This window comes from Pteropus medius, unplaced genomic scaffold, assembly GCF_902729225.1.
Source record: "Pteropus medius unplaced genomic scaffold, Ma_sr-lr_union100, whole genome shotgun sequence".
NCBI classification, from domain to species: domain Eukaryota; kingdom Metazoa; phylum Chordata; class Mammalia; order Chiroptera; family Pteropodidae; genus Pteropus; species Pteropus medius.
The window spans coordinates 20,235,471-20,250,501 of NW_024344378.1; the positions used below are offsets into that span (position 1 = coordinate 20,235,471).

Below are 15,031 nucleotides of genomic sequence, written 5' to 3' on the forward strand. Positions count from 1 at the left end.
GCTCTGGACCCCTGAAGGGCCAGCCCCGCAAGGACTGGAATGGGCAGGGCCTCGAAGTTCAAACCTCGGCGCCCCGCCACCGGGCTCCGGGCACTGGAGACTGGCTGGGCGCCGGAAATTCCCTTAAACTATTCTCTTTTCTTGCTTTCCTTTTCAAATAAAAAGGCTTGAAGGGGAGAGACATCTGGGTGAGGATTCCAAGCCTTTTTCGCATTTAAGGATTTTTATTTATTTATTTATGTATTTTCACTTTTATTGACTTTGTTTCTGTTATTTCGAGTCGTCACGATCCACGGGTGAGGAGACATGCAGGGCGCATTGCCGCTACAAAGAGCAACTACGGGGCGGGGCGGCCCGGCCCGGCTGCCGGCGGCTCAGGGCTAGTGGGTCACGGCCGCGAGGGGACAAGCTGCCACCTCTGATCTAGCCTACGAGGGCAAGGCTGCCGGGGCAGGGCTGGGAAGAGAGGCCGAGGGAGGAGCAGAGACAAAGAGACCAAGACAGAGAGAGACAGACAGACAGACAGAGAGGGTGAGAGAGATGGAGAGAAGGGAGAGGTGTGCAGGAGACGCGGAGGAGAGAGCGAAAACACAGAATTACAGAGAAACAGCCAACGAAACAGAGGCGAGAGGAGTCCACAGGACCATGTTCGTCATTTTGCATAGAGTTTTCTTTCGTAATTTTTTTAGTAACATAAAAAATGCCCCCCTCCCCCCAGGACGTGCTGTGCTTTTGAGGGCATGTAGCTGTGTTCCCCCCTCCCCCCCAGCGAGCGGTGACTCTCACAGCACAGACAGCGGGGCGTATCTACAGGCGGGCGGGTGTGGGCAGCTGGGACTTTACCGGGGCGGGGCGGGGCAGGCGGACCGGGAGGATTATATACACAGGGTTCGCCTTCACACGACACACACCGTCTTTCTACAAAGCAGCAGCCTGTTGGGTTTTTTTTTTCTTTTTGCAAAGACCATCATATTAAATAAATGTAGACTTTTTGTGGTTCTGTTCAGTTCCTGCGGGAGGAAGAGGCTGGGGTGGAGTGGGCGGCCCCCTACTTCTACCCCGCCGTAGCTCAGACACCAACTCAGAACCTGCTCCTACCATGGGCAGACCGAGAGAGTCTGTGTCCAGGGAGGGACATCAAGTAACTGATGGGGAAGACCAGTGCCCATGGGTTATGGAAACTGGTCCTGAGTTTCTGATGGGGCGGCGAGTTAGGGAGGAGAGATGCAGAGCATGGGAAAAGGACGCAAGTGAGGGGAGACTGGGAGGTCAGCAGACGGCTGAGACGCTGAGGTAGGGGCAAGGTGGGGCTGAGAGTCTGGTCACTAGTAGGAGGCGCCTGGGCAGTTCAGGTGGAGTAGGGAGGGAAGAGCCAAGAGTCGGGGCTCGGTGGGTGCAGGCTGCTGGGGCCTCGGTCCCAATCTTGGAAAGACCTGACAACCCCACCTTTTTGTTTCTAGACCCCAGCCCCCACGCCCCCGTTCCATTCCACCTTCTGGGGCAGGGCACCCTCGGAAGGTAGGGGCAGTCCGGCTGGCTCAGGAATAAGGACTTTCCCCGAGGCTTAGGCAGGAGGCTCTTCTTCCTTCTGCAGAAAATCGTTTCGTTCTTAATTCTCCTTTGCCCAGTCCCTCCAGCGAGTCCTCCTGGCGCCTGAGCGCCGAGGCGGGCTGCTCCAGGGCTGGGCCGCGCTGCAGTCCGCGCTGATTGTGTGTCACAAAAACGTGTCCCCGCATGCAGCGGCGGGTCGGGCCACAGTTCGGCGTTGTGTGGCTGGTCCGCTCCAGGGCCGGCTTCGGCGAGGCCGGGGTGAGCTGGATCGAGCTGGGTCCGGCCCTCCTCACTGCGCCACGCAGTCCAGGCAGGAGAGGAGGGGTGGCGGGCGGGGTTGGGGGCAGTGAGCCTGGGCCTGAGGGTCCTGCCCGCAGCTCCAGTCGTAGAGTCCTGCCTTCGACGGGGTGACGTGAAGAGCTGCAGGCGTCCTGGGGTGGGGGTGGGGCTGGGGCTGTGACCCGGAGGCTTCGAGTCGCGTCGGTCCTCCCTCCCTCCAGGGTGGGCGGTCAGACGGGGACGATGTGGAGGCCGAAGCTGTCGGCCTGAAGCTTGATGTGGTCCCCGCGGTAACTAGTGGCGGTCATAGGCAGCGGCAGCAGCGGCAGGGGCGGAGCCCCGGGGGGCGGCACTATAATAATAAGGGGAACCTGGAAGTTAACACAGGAGAAGAATGGGCTGGGTGAGAGGACAAACAGGACAAAAAAAGGAAAGAAAAGCAAAGGAAAGACTTTCTGGGGCTGGGGTCTGGCGGGACCCGGGCAGGGGGACCTTGGTTGGGCTGCGAGGGAGATTGTCTCTAGGAGCGCTGCCGTTCACCAGGTGGGAGAAGGACCCAATCTGCGATCCCCGCCGCTCGACTGGGGAACTTCCAGTGGGGTCGAGGGTGGGGGCGGCGCAGGGCCATCCTGCGAGCGTGGAGGGAGGGGAAGGAAGAGCCAGAGGCGCGGGCGTCCTCAAGGGATCCCGCGCTCAGGGCTGCACTAACGGGCCTGCCCGGCCAGCACCCTGAGGTCGGGGGGCTGGGAGTCGGACGCGTCCAGAAGCAGCCCGGCTGAGCCGGCCAGCAGGCGGACGCGCTGAGCCGCCGGCCAGCCAGGTGGCGTACTCACTTAGTAAGGCGGGGTTGCTGAATCTCCAAGCCTCGTTGTAGGCCGTGTACTGGGGGTGGCTGTACGGGTTACCGGAGAACTCACTCCCTGCGAGAGGGTTGGGGAGTGGGGATCAGATACGAGCCACGCCGGGGCGGACCCAACGCGCCAGGCCGGTGGCCTCCCTCGGGTCGGAGGTGCAGGTGCGGCGGGCAGCACAATGCTGGCTGTGAGCGTGCGGGCAGTAATCCAGATTCCGCGTGGGGAGAACCCATGGGTGTGTGGGGGCTGCAGAAGCACCAACGCTCCTCACACACGGGTGTGGAGGGCCTGAGCGGCCGTGCCCCCGCGGAGACGCCCTGGGCCACCAGGAAGGGTTTATTTCAGGTCTAGGCACCCTACCCCGCTGCACTGGGGGCCTTTTTAGTGGAGGCTCTGGTTCTGGGAGCTATAGCCCCACGGAGTGGAAGAGGGAGAGGGTGGCGGAAGAAAAGCCTTCAGGACACTTTGTCCCAGAAAGTCCTAAGAATAGCATCTCAGCACGGTGCCAAAGCAAGGGGTGGGGGCACCCCCCCCACCCCGTCTCTCAATACGTGGGCCACACAGCAATGGAAGGAGACAACGGGGAGCAGGTGGACTGCCCACTGGTCCGCTTGCGGTGAGCCGAGGGCTCACCTGGGCTGGGAACCGTCGGAAGCTGCTTCACTTCCTACGCGGGAGAAAGGCCAGGCCTCCGGGTTTCCCCCTCGCCCTTTCTCCTGTGTGATGACCCTAGACTGTTTACAGTGATCCCTAACCGCGGGTTAAGTAGAGGAGAAGGGGCCCCTCTCTGAGAGGGAGCTGGGGTGGGGGTGGGGATGCAGCCACTGGAAAGCCTGTTTATTGACGAGGAGGGAAAGCATGCGTGCAGCAGGATAATGAGCTTCTGAGCTCAACTGTGACCAAGAGGAACTGAGCTATCTCCTTCCCCATCGCTAATGAAACAAGTGTAATTTCCTCATCAGCACTAGATTCTGTTTAACGACTCCCCCCTTGCCACCATGAGCTCTCTGCGGCTCCCCTCATCCCCACCTCCTTGCAGACTCTTCCTCCCTCACCCCCACTGCTCTAAGACCTTCTTCAGTCCCCACCTGCTCACTGCCCGGATTTTCCTGGAAGAATCTCCTTGCCCCAAACATTTCCACTCCCCCTACCCCACATCTCACTCTCTTCAGCCCCTTTTCTACCACACTCTGCAGCAGTGCCCTCTTTGCCATGCCCCCTACCTCTGCCTGCCCAGCGCTGTCCCTGGATGGACAGTCCAGGATTGGGGCCAGTCGCCCTCTTCTATCCACTCCCTGCCATGAGAGTTGAGCTTTAGGGTAGAGGCACACAAAAATGCAGCCAGCAGGAGTGGGTGCAGGCCCAGTGAGTCTCATTCTCTTTAAGGCAAGAGGTTTTTTTTTTCCTTTTTTTTTTTTGGTGTTTATGCAAATAGGAGCTTTAACTTTCTTTGGCTTCAAGCCTGGCTCCCAATCTGGGGTGAGGGGTTGGGAAGAGCACAAGCTCCAGCTGCCATCACCATAGCCTAAATGTGGTCTCTTCCTCTGATTTACACAGCCCAATCCAGCTGCCCTCAGACAGGGCCTGGGTCCCAGCTCTGAGGAGCAAGGAGAGGGTCAGCTTCCTCTGAGGAGATGTGGGGGTGCTCTAGTTTATCTCTCTGAAGGTAGCCTCTCTGGTTCCTTCCATAATCTGTCCTCTGTTCCTCTTTCCTTAGGGACTAGCTCTCTCCTCTCTCTGGGGTGGGTGGGTTCTCAACACTAGTCTTCCCTGTGGGTTGGTGTGGACCAGGCTTTGTCTGAGTGACTGACATGCCCCTGGAAATGGTTCTTGGCTCCAAGTTTCCATGGAAACCAGGGCAGGCTCTCCCAAGCAGTGTCAGCTGGCTGGGGGTGGGCCGGGGCACTGAGGGCGGAGCTGAGGCTGAGTGCTCCCTGGGCAGAGGCTTGGGTGGGTGGAGGGGCCATGACGTACAGTGAGGTGCACACAAGGGGCACTTCTGAAAGCCCTCTCCTTCAATTTCTTATGAAGGAGGATGAGGGAACATATGCAGCCTCTAGGGAGAGAATAGAATAGCAGTGGTTTGAGGGGAGAGAATATTGGGTCTCCTCCCACCCCTAGCCTCAGACTATAGACCACTCAGCAGCTCACCCACAATTTAGTTATCCCCACCTAAATTAGGCAGCTGCCGCATTGTCACCTACCAGGCACCATTCCTGCCAGGGTGGAGGTGGGATAGCTTCCCTGGCCAGTGGGGGGCACGTGAGGGGGGTAACCAGGCAGAGTGGTGCTCGCCATGTCACGACCTGGAAAAACACAAAGGGGAAGGGGTGAGGCCTGGAAGAGAGGGGGCTGTCTCTATTCATACCAGGGTACTCCATGGAAAGAGGATCCTTGGAGAGGAAAAAACTGTGTGCAGACGCATGGAGATGCATGTGATGAGCAGGTCCAGGTGTGGCTTTCCAAGTGTCTAAGTTTGTTACCTAAATAAATGTCTGTTATAATGTTAGTTGTATGTTTGCACCTCTGCTCTGTGTAGCTCTCTGTGCATGTATGTGTATATGTGTTTGCCTTTGCTTGTGTCTCTTTGTAGACCAAACCCAAAGGGGGGTGACCTGGTTTTACTCCTCCTTCCCAGCAAGACATTTGGCTGTGGTCTCTCTAGTAGCCAAATGGACCTCTATTATCTTGCTCACCTCTCTGCTCCCTAACATCCCATCTTTCCTTCAGGCTTGGAAGACACCCAACCACTACCCACATGGGCTGATGGGTCTTTGTTGTTCTCTCCAAGTGGTGCTGCAGATACTGGGCCTGGCAGGTGTGGAGAGCAGGGGCCAGCCAGTGGGCTATTTTGCTGTTAGTGTTTATGGTATTTAAATGATAGAAAACCATCTCTGAAGCAAATCAGGAGCTTTTGACCCAACAGTGCATCAAATCAAGTTCCAATGAGCAAAATCTGCTCCCCCCCACCAACTGCTGGACTTCTGTCCTGGGAGGCCTCTGTTAGCTAGAGCTGGAGGGTGGGAGGCAGGGCTTTCCTTAGTGTCCTGGAATGAAGGCAAAGTGAGTCAATGTTAGGGAAATACCCACGGTCCACAGACACCTCCTCTGGAACACAGCTGCACCTGAGTGGCCTCCCTTCCTTGCCTGTCTCCTCCATCACCATGAAAGGGTCACCACCTCCCTTTGACTTTAGCATGCTCCAATCTCTAATGACAAGAATTTGCCCCCTTTCCTCTTCCACACTTCCATGCCCTGAGGACTACTTTATGCTCTCCTGGGTCCCATTCGTCCTCTCCAGATTCTCCTTATGCTTCCACTCCAGCCAGTGCCACTCTCCCACTCTAGCGCCTCTGTCCAAACTTGGGAAGGTAAAGTATGGCTGGAAGAAGTCAAAGAACTATGTATAATTGGCCTAGTTCACTTTCTTTTCATCAATTGCATGAATCCTCATCCTCCTGATAGCTACTCCAAAGTCCCCCCTCCCGCTCTCTCTCCTTTCCTTCCTCCTCCTCTCCTTCTTCTTTCCTTCCTTCCCTTCTCTCCCTTCTTCTTTCTCTTGCTCTCCTTTCTCTCCTTGCCAGTCTCCCCTTGAAATTGACCTTGCCTCCTACTTTTCTGAGATGTGTTTCCTCACCCCCACCTTAACACATCTGAGTGATTCATCCTTCCCTCAGTATACAGAGATACAGCTCCGAGTTTTGTATTTCCAGCTGCCTGCCGAACATTTTCATTAGCTGTCCCACTGTCACTTCGAACCTGACAGGAATAAGAGCTGATTCATCTTCCCCACAATCAGTTCTACCAATGACCCACTTGAAGACCATCAGACCACAATTATTGGAGTCCTTCTTGACATAACCACTGCCCCGGCCCCCCATGTGAAGGAAGCCACCAAGTGTGGTCAATTTCTCTTAGCAATGTCTGTCACAGCTGTCCCTTCTCATTTCCTCTACCACATCCATAGCTCAGCTCCTAAGACCTGCTCTTCGTTTGCCACAACAGTTTTCCTGCTTGTATTCCCTGTCTCCACATTCTTTCCCCTCCAGCCTCTCCCAAATGTGGCTGCTTGGCTAGTCCTCATGAAACACTGCTCTCATCATATCACTTTCCTTGTAAAAACCTTCATTGATTCTCCTCTGTAGGCTACAGTTTGAATCTAAACACTGCCAAGCTTTCACAGCCTCCCAGGTACTCTTCCCCACCCAACTCTCTCAGTTCTGATTCGTTCCTCTCCTGGTTCAGTTTGACTGTTTTCACTGGCTTGTGTGCTGTGAAACCTCTGTGCTTGTGCCATATCATTTTTGTCTTCTTGCTCACAGTTTCCCTCTCCTTCCAGCTTAAGCCTTATTACCTCTACTATTCTACCCATCAGAGAAGTTTCTCTCTTCTAAACTTCTATAGTGTCTCTGCTCCATGGTTTATCATATCATTATATTTCATAAAGCATCAGCCCTGTTGTTTCATATAATGGCTTGCTTCCTCGAATGGATCATAATCAAACCGAAGGTAGGGCCCTGTCTTCTGCACTATTTACACAGTTGAGAACATGGTAGATGCTCAATAAATACTTGTTGATTATTTTTCTATCACTTTATTGCGTTTATAGCCAACTCCAGGTGAGTTACATCATCTTTTGCTTCCTATGTGTTGGTCTCCTTTGAACAGGTAAAGGCTGGGACAAAATGTAAATGTTTGAATCTGCTTTTTCTCTAAAAATAGTTTGAACAATGGATTATGAATTTTTTTAGATTGATGAAAGATTTACAGTGAGGGACTCATATAGTATGACTTATCTTTATCATGCAATAGAATGATTTTTCCTCTATATCTGTCTGATAGAGCTAATATCTTACATTTTAAAACTCAAGAATAAATGACAGAGTAGACCTGTCAAACAAGAGGTCACTTTGGACTCCCAGAGATATAGAAGAAAGACTCAGCGTTTGCTTTCTTGTGAGTTTTCTTTCATTGACTTCTATTATTAATAAAAGGTACACTCTTTCTGACCACCTCTTAGCAGAGTGGACATGAAGTGGACAATGAGAGTAATATCTATCAATTCCTAGAGATAGTAATAATATGGCACTTCTTGGTCCAAAAAGACCCAAGACAGAGGAAAGTTAGGGGGGATGTAAAGGTTTTGAAATTAGAAATACAAACCCAATTCCTCTTGGTCCTGCGATTTTAACTATCTACGAAGCAGCCAGGAAAAGAAATACGCTTCTTTCTTAATAAACAGGAATTTAAATGCATTTGAATTTTGATTTTCAGCTGCATGGTTTCCACAACCTGTCACACATGAATTCCTTGTAATCTAAGGTTTTGTCACTCAATCTCCTACCTAGCTTCAGGGGAGAGAAAGAAAGGCTAGATGACTGGAAAGGTGTTTCCAACTAACCTGCCGTTACCCCTACTGTAATGTTTATTTTCACTGGCTTTTTCTCTTGCAAAATGATAAGGCCGACTTCCAGCATATAGAAACTTTTGTATGCTGAAAGTCATCCACAGAACTGTTGATTGAAAGACACATTTCCAAATTCTATACAAAAAACTGGGAAGTGCTATTCAGACATATTTTTATAGTCAAAGATGTCAGTCTATTTTTTTCCCCAAATGTTTTTTTTTTTTTATTGAGGTAACACTGGTTTGTAGTATTATATAAGTTTCAGATGTAAGACATTATGATTTGATTATCTGTATTTATCCAAAGAATATGAAAACACTAATTCAAAAAGATACATGCACGTCTTTGTTCATTGCAGCATTATTTACAATAGCCAAGATATGGAAACAATCTATATATATATATATAGATATATATATAGATATGTATAGATATATATAGATATAGATATAGATATAGATATATAATGTAATACTATGAAATACTGCCATTTGTGACAATGCAGATGTACCTTGAGGGTATTATGCTAAGGAAATAAATCAGAGAAAGACAAACATTGTATAATTTCACTCATGTGGAATATTAAGAAAGAAAAACAAATGAACAAGCAAAACAAAACAAAACAAAAAACTTATAGATACAGACAACAGATTGTTGGTTACCAGACATTTCTAAAATGTGAGAGAAGAGACCCATGATGAACAAAAAGCATGCAAGCTTCCTGGCTTTGAGTGTGCAGCTGTCCTTCTGCAGATTCTGGAACATCAGTATCACCACAAAGAGATGCCTGTTCAGGACCCCTAAGCCAACAAAGGTGCTCGCCACTGCATACGAAGCACTCTCAATGGCTTCATTAGTACACAGGTGACACCTGATGAGCAGGAAAAAATTTACCAAATTCTTGCCAGAGCCATATATTCTTCTGGAACACCATTGTCAATAATGGAAAACACATACTGCAGGAAGTTTTCCAATTACTAAGACCATCATACCATTTCCTCAGCAGCATTCTTTGAGCAAGCCTCTTTGAGTGAGAGAATATGAATGGGTAATGGAATCTGTGCAAGGAAAAATCAACAGAGCACTGGGCCTTGAATTACTACAGATGGACAAATGGGAGTGGAGACAAGCTCTGAAACTGTAAGACGGCACGGCCATGTCCTCAAACAAGCAAAAGCATAGAAAGAGAAGAAAACAGCTACACAGCAGAATATATCGATTATAAATATGTGCTATCCAACAGGAGATAAGAAGCAGTCAAGTATTTGCTTTGCTCTGTCCACATGTCAGTAACAAGAAAATAGCGCCAATAATCACAAATGGATAAAACCCCGCATATTACAAGAGGATAGGCACTTCATATTGGATACTTGTTTCCTAAGATTACAAAGTTTTATGATAAAAGAGGCTTTGAGATGATCAGTCTAACTTGCTTGATTTAAAGTTGAGCAAATGGCGGCACAGAGAGACATAATGACCTTTCCATGGCTACAGAACTAGTAAATGACAGAGTCAAAGTTTGAAGCTATGTCTGTACCAGACTGCCTTTTAATGATAATGTGAAACCAGATACTTGCCAAAAGAGCCAAAGAAAGGGAAAAGAAGTAATCTGACAAGCATATTGTCTCATATTGTCACTGCCATCATTAAGAGGAGACAAGAAAAATAGGACACAAAGAATAAAATTCTGACACCAAAAGACTGTAGCAGAACTCCATCGGATGGTTTATTAATCTCCTTTGAGAGTTTTCTAAAAAACAGAGGCTCTTCAAGAAACAGTAGTAGTTGAGAATCTTAAAGTACCCAGAAGTGTTAGAAGCACTGTACTTGATGAGGATATCTTCTCAGTTCAACTACAGAAGTCCCTGAAGATTCTAAAGCCAATTTCTACAGCAATCACTACATCGGAATCAGACAGTGCACTTTTGTCAGACATTTCTTACCAAATGGGCCAGATCGAATCAACTGTTTTGGAGACTCTAAGTGCAGTTCTTCTTACAAGTACAGAGAAAAGCAAAGTGAAAGACTATTAAGAAATTGGAAAATTTCAGCCACCAGATAATTCATGCTCTTTTGTCAGGACTAAGATTCAAGGACCAAGTTGTGTTTCTACTTGCATGAAGACTAGCTAACATTCATTGAACACCTACTGTACGGTAGGCACTGACCTAAATGCTTTCTATGTCTTATTTCATTTAAGCTTCACCTCAATCTATGCTGCTGATCTGTTTTTGATCACCGTTTTACAGATGAGAAAATGAAACTCAGAGGGGCTAAGTATTATGTCCAAGATTTCACAGCTAGTAGATGGCAGAACCTGGGTTACAGAACAAACAATATACTCAGTATACCTAGGTAATTCTAGAACGACATTCTCAAGTATTATAGACCCAGAAAATAGGTATTTGGTCTAGGAAAGTAACCTGGGATTATGTTAAGCGAATCCTTCCTGTAACAGAACCTCTTGTCCCTTTTTGTTCCTTGCATGTTTCACATTCTTCCATTTTCTACAGCAAGGGTTTTTAAATTGGGGTTCCCTGATCCTGTAGGACCCCATAGTTATGCTTCAGGGAGTCTGTATAAAGCCATACATAAGATGTTATAGATATACATAGAGAACGTCTAGATGATTTTCATCCTATTCTCAAAAGTATTCATGACCCAGAGATTAATTATTGAATTGTACCAATAAACAAGATCATACAAAGAACAGCAAAATATCACGTGAAAGAACGGAGAGGCTTATCCCAAGTGAGGAAAATGTCAGCATTCAGAAGAGTAAGGAAATAATAAAAAGAAAGCCACCAAAGCAGCAGAGATGCTTTGGCTCAGTGATGGTTCAGACAACAAGACTTATTAGACATAGATTTATACAGCAAAAGTTATATTCAGTGAGTTTAGAGATGCTTTTCCTCAGCATCTTTCTCTGAAAATGAGCACTTTCGTTATCCACTTGACACTGTGGAGGACCCTAAGGCCACAAAACATAACTCTTGTTTTACTATCCTATCCTCAAGTTTGTCTGCTTCTCATAAGGTAGCAAAAATGGAGACATTAGATTGCTTCAAGGTTGGCAGTCTGTGGCTGCATTTGACACAAGCATTTATACTAATTCCAAGAATCCACAGTTATTAAATTTGTAATTACTGCCTAAATATACCGTACACTTACATTTACTATACCAATTATGATCACTTTATGACTGATCCAAGTTATATAACACACTAAAGTAACAAACTAAATCTGTAAAAGATGCTTTGAAAGGAGAGGGAGTTTTCTTTTTGCATATTTCATTTTGTTTCCTATTTCCCAGGTTTCCAAATCCTTCCAAAAGTTTCTCCTCTGAGGCAGAGATGCCTGTGTGAGGGCCCCCAGCCCCAGGCTCTGTCTTGGCCCCACATCTCCCCATCCTGAGGCTTGCCTTCTCTGGGTTCCAGCAGAGGGGACTGTGCCGGCAGCTCAGGGTGGGTGGCTGCTCTGCTAGCTGATTTTGCTTCCCACTGACAGCTGGACCTTTAATTTAGCCCCTGCTATGTCCTAGGCAGGGATGCTGCCTAGATCTGTGTGAGCTCAGTGAGGTCTGCGCCAACACAGCTAACCAGCTGGACACAACCAGGCATGCTGTTTACACCCCTTCTCCTCAGAGCACATAAGCCTTCATCTGAGCCATGGGAGTCTGCTGACCCAGGGCCCCACAGGAGGAGACTTCCTTCTACTTCAGCTGCACCATGGATGGAGCTGCAGCCTCAAGATCCTGGGATAAGGCTAAGGAGTATTGGGGAGAACCACATTTTCAGAGGGCTGATAGGGAACTTGGTTATCTTCTAGTCTAATTCCCTCATTTTACAGAGGAGAAAACAGGCTCAGAGAAAGAGGAAGACCTTCTAGTCCTCTCCTTTTTTCACTTCCCACCACGCTGCCTTCTCTCCGGCTCCATTAGCAAATCGTAAATGAAGATTGGAGTTGGGCAGGTGCTGGCACTCCTGAGGCCGGGCTCAGGCTCATCGATGAGTTCAGAGTAAGAGAAACCCTCGCGCTGGGTGGGCAGAGGTTAAGCCTGTTTGCACAGTCTCCCGATACTCCAGCTCTCCCAGTTCCTCTCCGGCTTTATTTTGTTCTCGGAGAGCACTGAATTGTCAGCTCTAATCCTTCCGAAAGCGCAGCGTTTTTCAGGCGCTCTGTGTAAGTGAAACCCTAATCCCAAGGAAAACGGGCCACTTAAGCTGCTGGAGCATTAGGCTGCTCTCAGAGCCTGCCCAGGATTTCCTCCCACCCCGCCTGCCAGCCCAGCCGCCACCAGGGAGGAGAAGGGAGGATTCCAGGATGCAGGAGCGCAAAGCCCTCTTAGAAGTGACAATAGTGGCAAGGCTTGCCTCTCAAAGCTCAGGGTTGAAAAAGTGCTGGCGTGTTTGTCCTGAGGCTACAGCTAATGTAGGTGAAGGAAGGATTCTGATCACCCTGGGGAGGGAGTGGCAGGGTCTTCCTGTCACCTCGTGAGGAACAGGCTTTCAGGTCTTGCCTAGGTGGCTTTGAGACCACGTGGACATTTTCTGAGTCCTTGGTCTCAATACATACTTGTAACATTCATTGGGACACCACTAATTATAATTTCTGCTTATGCAGAAAAGGTTGGGTTGACTGACTTTACTTCTACTTAGCCAACCGTTTTTTTTTTTTTTTGTAGAAATATAAGAGTAAACAAGGTTAGTACTGGCGGATCCGCCCTTTGGAGAACTTTCCTTTGGGACAACCCCAAGCATCTCTAAACATTTATAGCAGTTGAAAGGTTCCCTGTATCCTAGCTCATAATGAAAGTAGTGCTCAGTGTTTTCTACTAGGCAACTCTTCGTTAGCCTGAGTTGGCTACTATATGAGCTTAAAATAAAGATCATTGATTTCTTGAAAATATTTTCACTCATCTTCAAACTGGCCTCTCTCCCTGATCTCTAAATGAATTGGTGAGACTGTGCTGTGGAGGACCAAACAGTCCATTTGGCGTGCTTGGCCTTTGGGTCTTACAGATGGAAGGAAGAAAGGCCCAAGGTAATGGGTCGATTTTTTTTTTTTTTTTTTTTTTTTAATGCCTAAAGCACCTGGCCTTCCTAGGTAGTCTCCCATCCAAATATGACCAGGCCATGAACCAGGCCCGACCCTGCTTAGCAGCCGAGATCAGACATTGGGCTTGTTCAGGGTGGCATGGCCGTAGACCATGGGCTGTGGCTCCAATGGGGCACGAACCCAGGGCCTTCTGCATGTAAAGCAGATGTGCTAACCGCTACACTATGGAACCATGTCTAATGGGCCAAATTTGAACTCAGCTTAGAAGACCATAGAATTACATCTTTGCTAAGATGCCTGGGAAGGCTTCATACCTTCTTTATCTTCCCCACGACTTTCCTCCCCTCTACAGCTCCAATAGCAGCCCAAAGCACCCTGCTGGGAAGGACTGTGGGGGCACAGACATGGGTGTGGGATTGGGGCTGGAGATTAGAGTGGTACAGATTTTATTCTGCTTTCTCTTTTATTTGACCGTACCAGTCCTAGAGTAGATTAATGCCTCATCTTTTCAATATCCTTTTTCTCTAGAGCTGGATGAGATAAAGGAGCAAGGGAAAGAGGCCTGATCCAATGACTCCCTAGGCTGTAGGCTCAGGGCACCCACATTATCTATCAATGTCTCATTGCTATGGAAATGCCCCCATAATTAAATCAGAGCTGATATCTAGTGGCTGGAGGTCCTTGGGGATGTGGCTGGAGGCCTCAGGGATGTGGGGAGGAAGCTAGCCTCTTTTGAGGGGGCCTTCTCAGCTTAAAGAAATGGTCTAGGGCCTGGGGTGCTGAGGAGAAGCCCTCTGGGTGGGTTCGTCCTCGTCCTCGCAGTAAAGGGCTCTCTGACTTGCTGCATGTTGATGTTGCCCTAGTCCTTTCCTTTTAAGGTTGGAGAGGAACTCTGATGTCTGTGTCCTAAATTCCTCTAGCTAATCAGGGACTTTGAGCCGACAGACAAGGCTAGGAGACTCCCAGCCTCCTTCAGAAACATTTCTCAGCCTTTATTGCCCTCTCCTCCCCCAGGGGCGGGCCAAGGGCTAAGCTGTTTGTTTTATGGAGGGGAATGCTGTTGCATTGGAAGGGGGTTGTTAACTACAGGAAAGAGGCAGTTCCTGGAGGTCCTCAGGACTCTCTGAGTAGGGGGAGGAGGGTTTCCCAGGGCCCACACCTCTATCTGCTAAAAGGCCACTTCACTGACCATCCCAGATGTGGGCAAGGAATCTGAGCTTCTAAGGGTTTGCAACCCTTTCTCAGAAGATGAGCCTATACTGCTCTCCAAGGCGTCCAGGAAAGGTTCATGTCTTTCCATGGCCTTTGTTTTTCTTTGAACTTTGCCTTACTGCCCACCACCCCACCCCTGCTCTACTTTGCCAGCTTCCAGGAAACCAGCATCTTCTGCTCCCTCTTTCTGCCTTAGGTATACCCCTCTTGGGCAGCACCCACATCTCCTCCTGGTTCTTAGCTATGAATTCCTTCAGAGCTACAGACTCTAGGCATTAAGAGAAATTTCTTCCAAGCTCTTGAAGAAAACCACCTTCCCTCCACTAGAACGGTGAAGCTAAGAAGGCCTTTTATTTTTATACTCCCACCCCCGCCCCCCGACATACACACACACCGCCCTTGTCACAGTTCTCCAATGTTCAGACATTTTTCCAAAGTAAAGAGAAGATTTTCTGCTGAGACTTAGCTGTCTGGGAGTTTGGATAAGCAGGAATCAGGCTCTACTTTCAGGGCTACCTGAGGCCCATCTCTTTCTATGGCTCCAGCTCCCCAAAACAATAAACTATAGGTGTGGTCTTCATTCTTTTCTCTTAATTATCTCCGTTATCTCACGATTTTCTGAGCAGTGGTGGGTAAGGGGATGTGGAATCCAGATCTGTGATAAACACAA

General features: G+C 48.8%; 1 protein-coding gene across 12 annotated transcripts in view; it reads right to left on the bottom strand.

Moving 5' to 3' along the window:
* Positions 1-213: 213 nt before the first annotated feature.
* PAX2 (paired box 2) overlaps positions 214-15,031 on the bottom strand; it is an 89,219-nt gene continuing 74,401 nt past the window's right edge. For 6 of the 12 annotated variants that reach the window (XM_039871470.1, XM_039871469.1, XM_039871475.1 and 3 more), the window contains 3 exons: positions 4,889-4,990; positions 2,664-2,750; positions 214-2,182 (listed from right to left, as the gene is read on the bottom strand). In XM_039871470.1, the coding sequence (XP_039727404.1) occupies positions 2,061-2,182; positions 2,664-2,750; positions 4,889-4,990 (311 nt within the window). In that variant the 3' untranslated portion in view covers positions 214-2,060. Of the gene's footprint in view, positions 2,202-2,663; positions 2,751-4,888; positions 4,991-15,031 lie in introns of all 12 variants that reach the window. The other 6 variants (XM_039871472.1, XM_039871471.1, XM_039871480.1 and 3 more) reach the window with 3 other exon arrangements.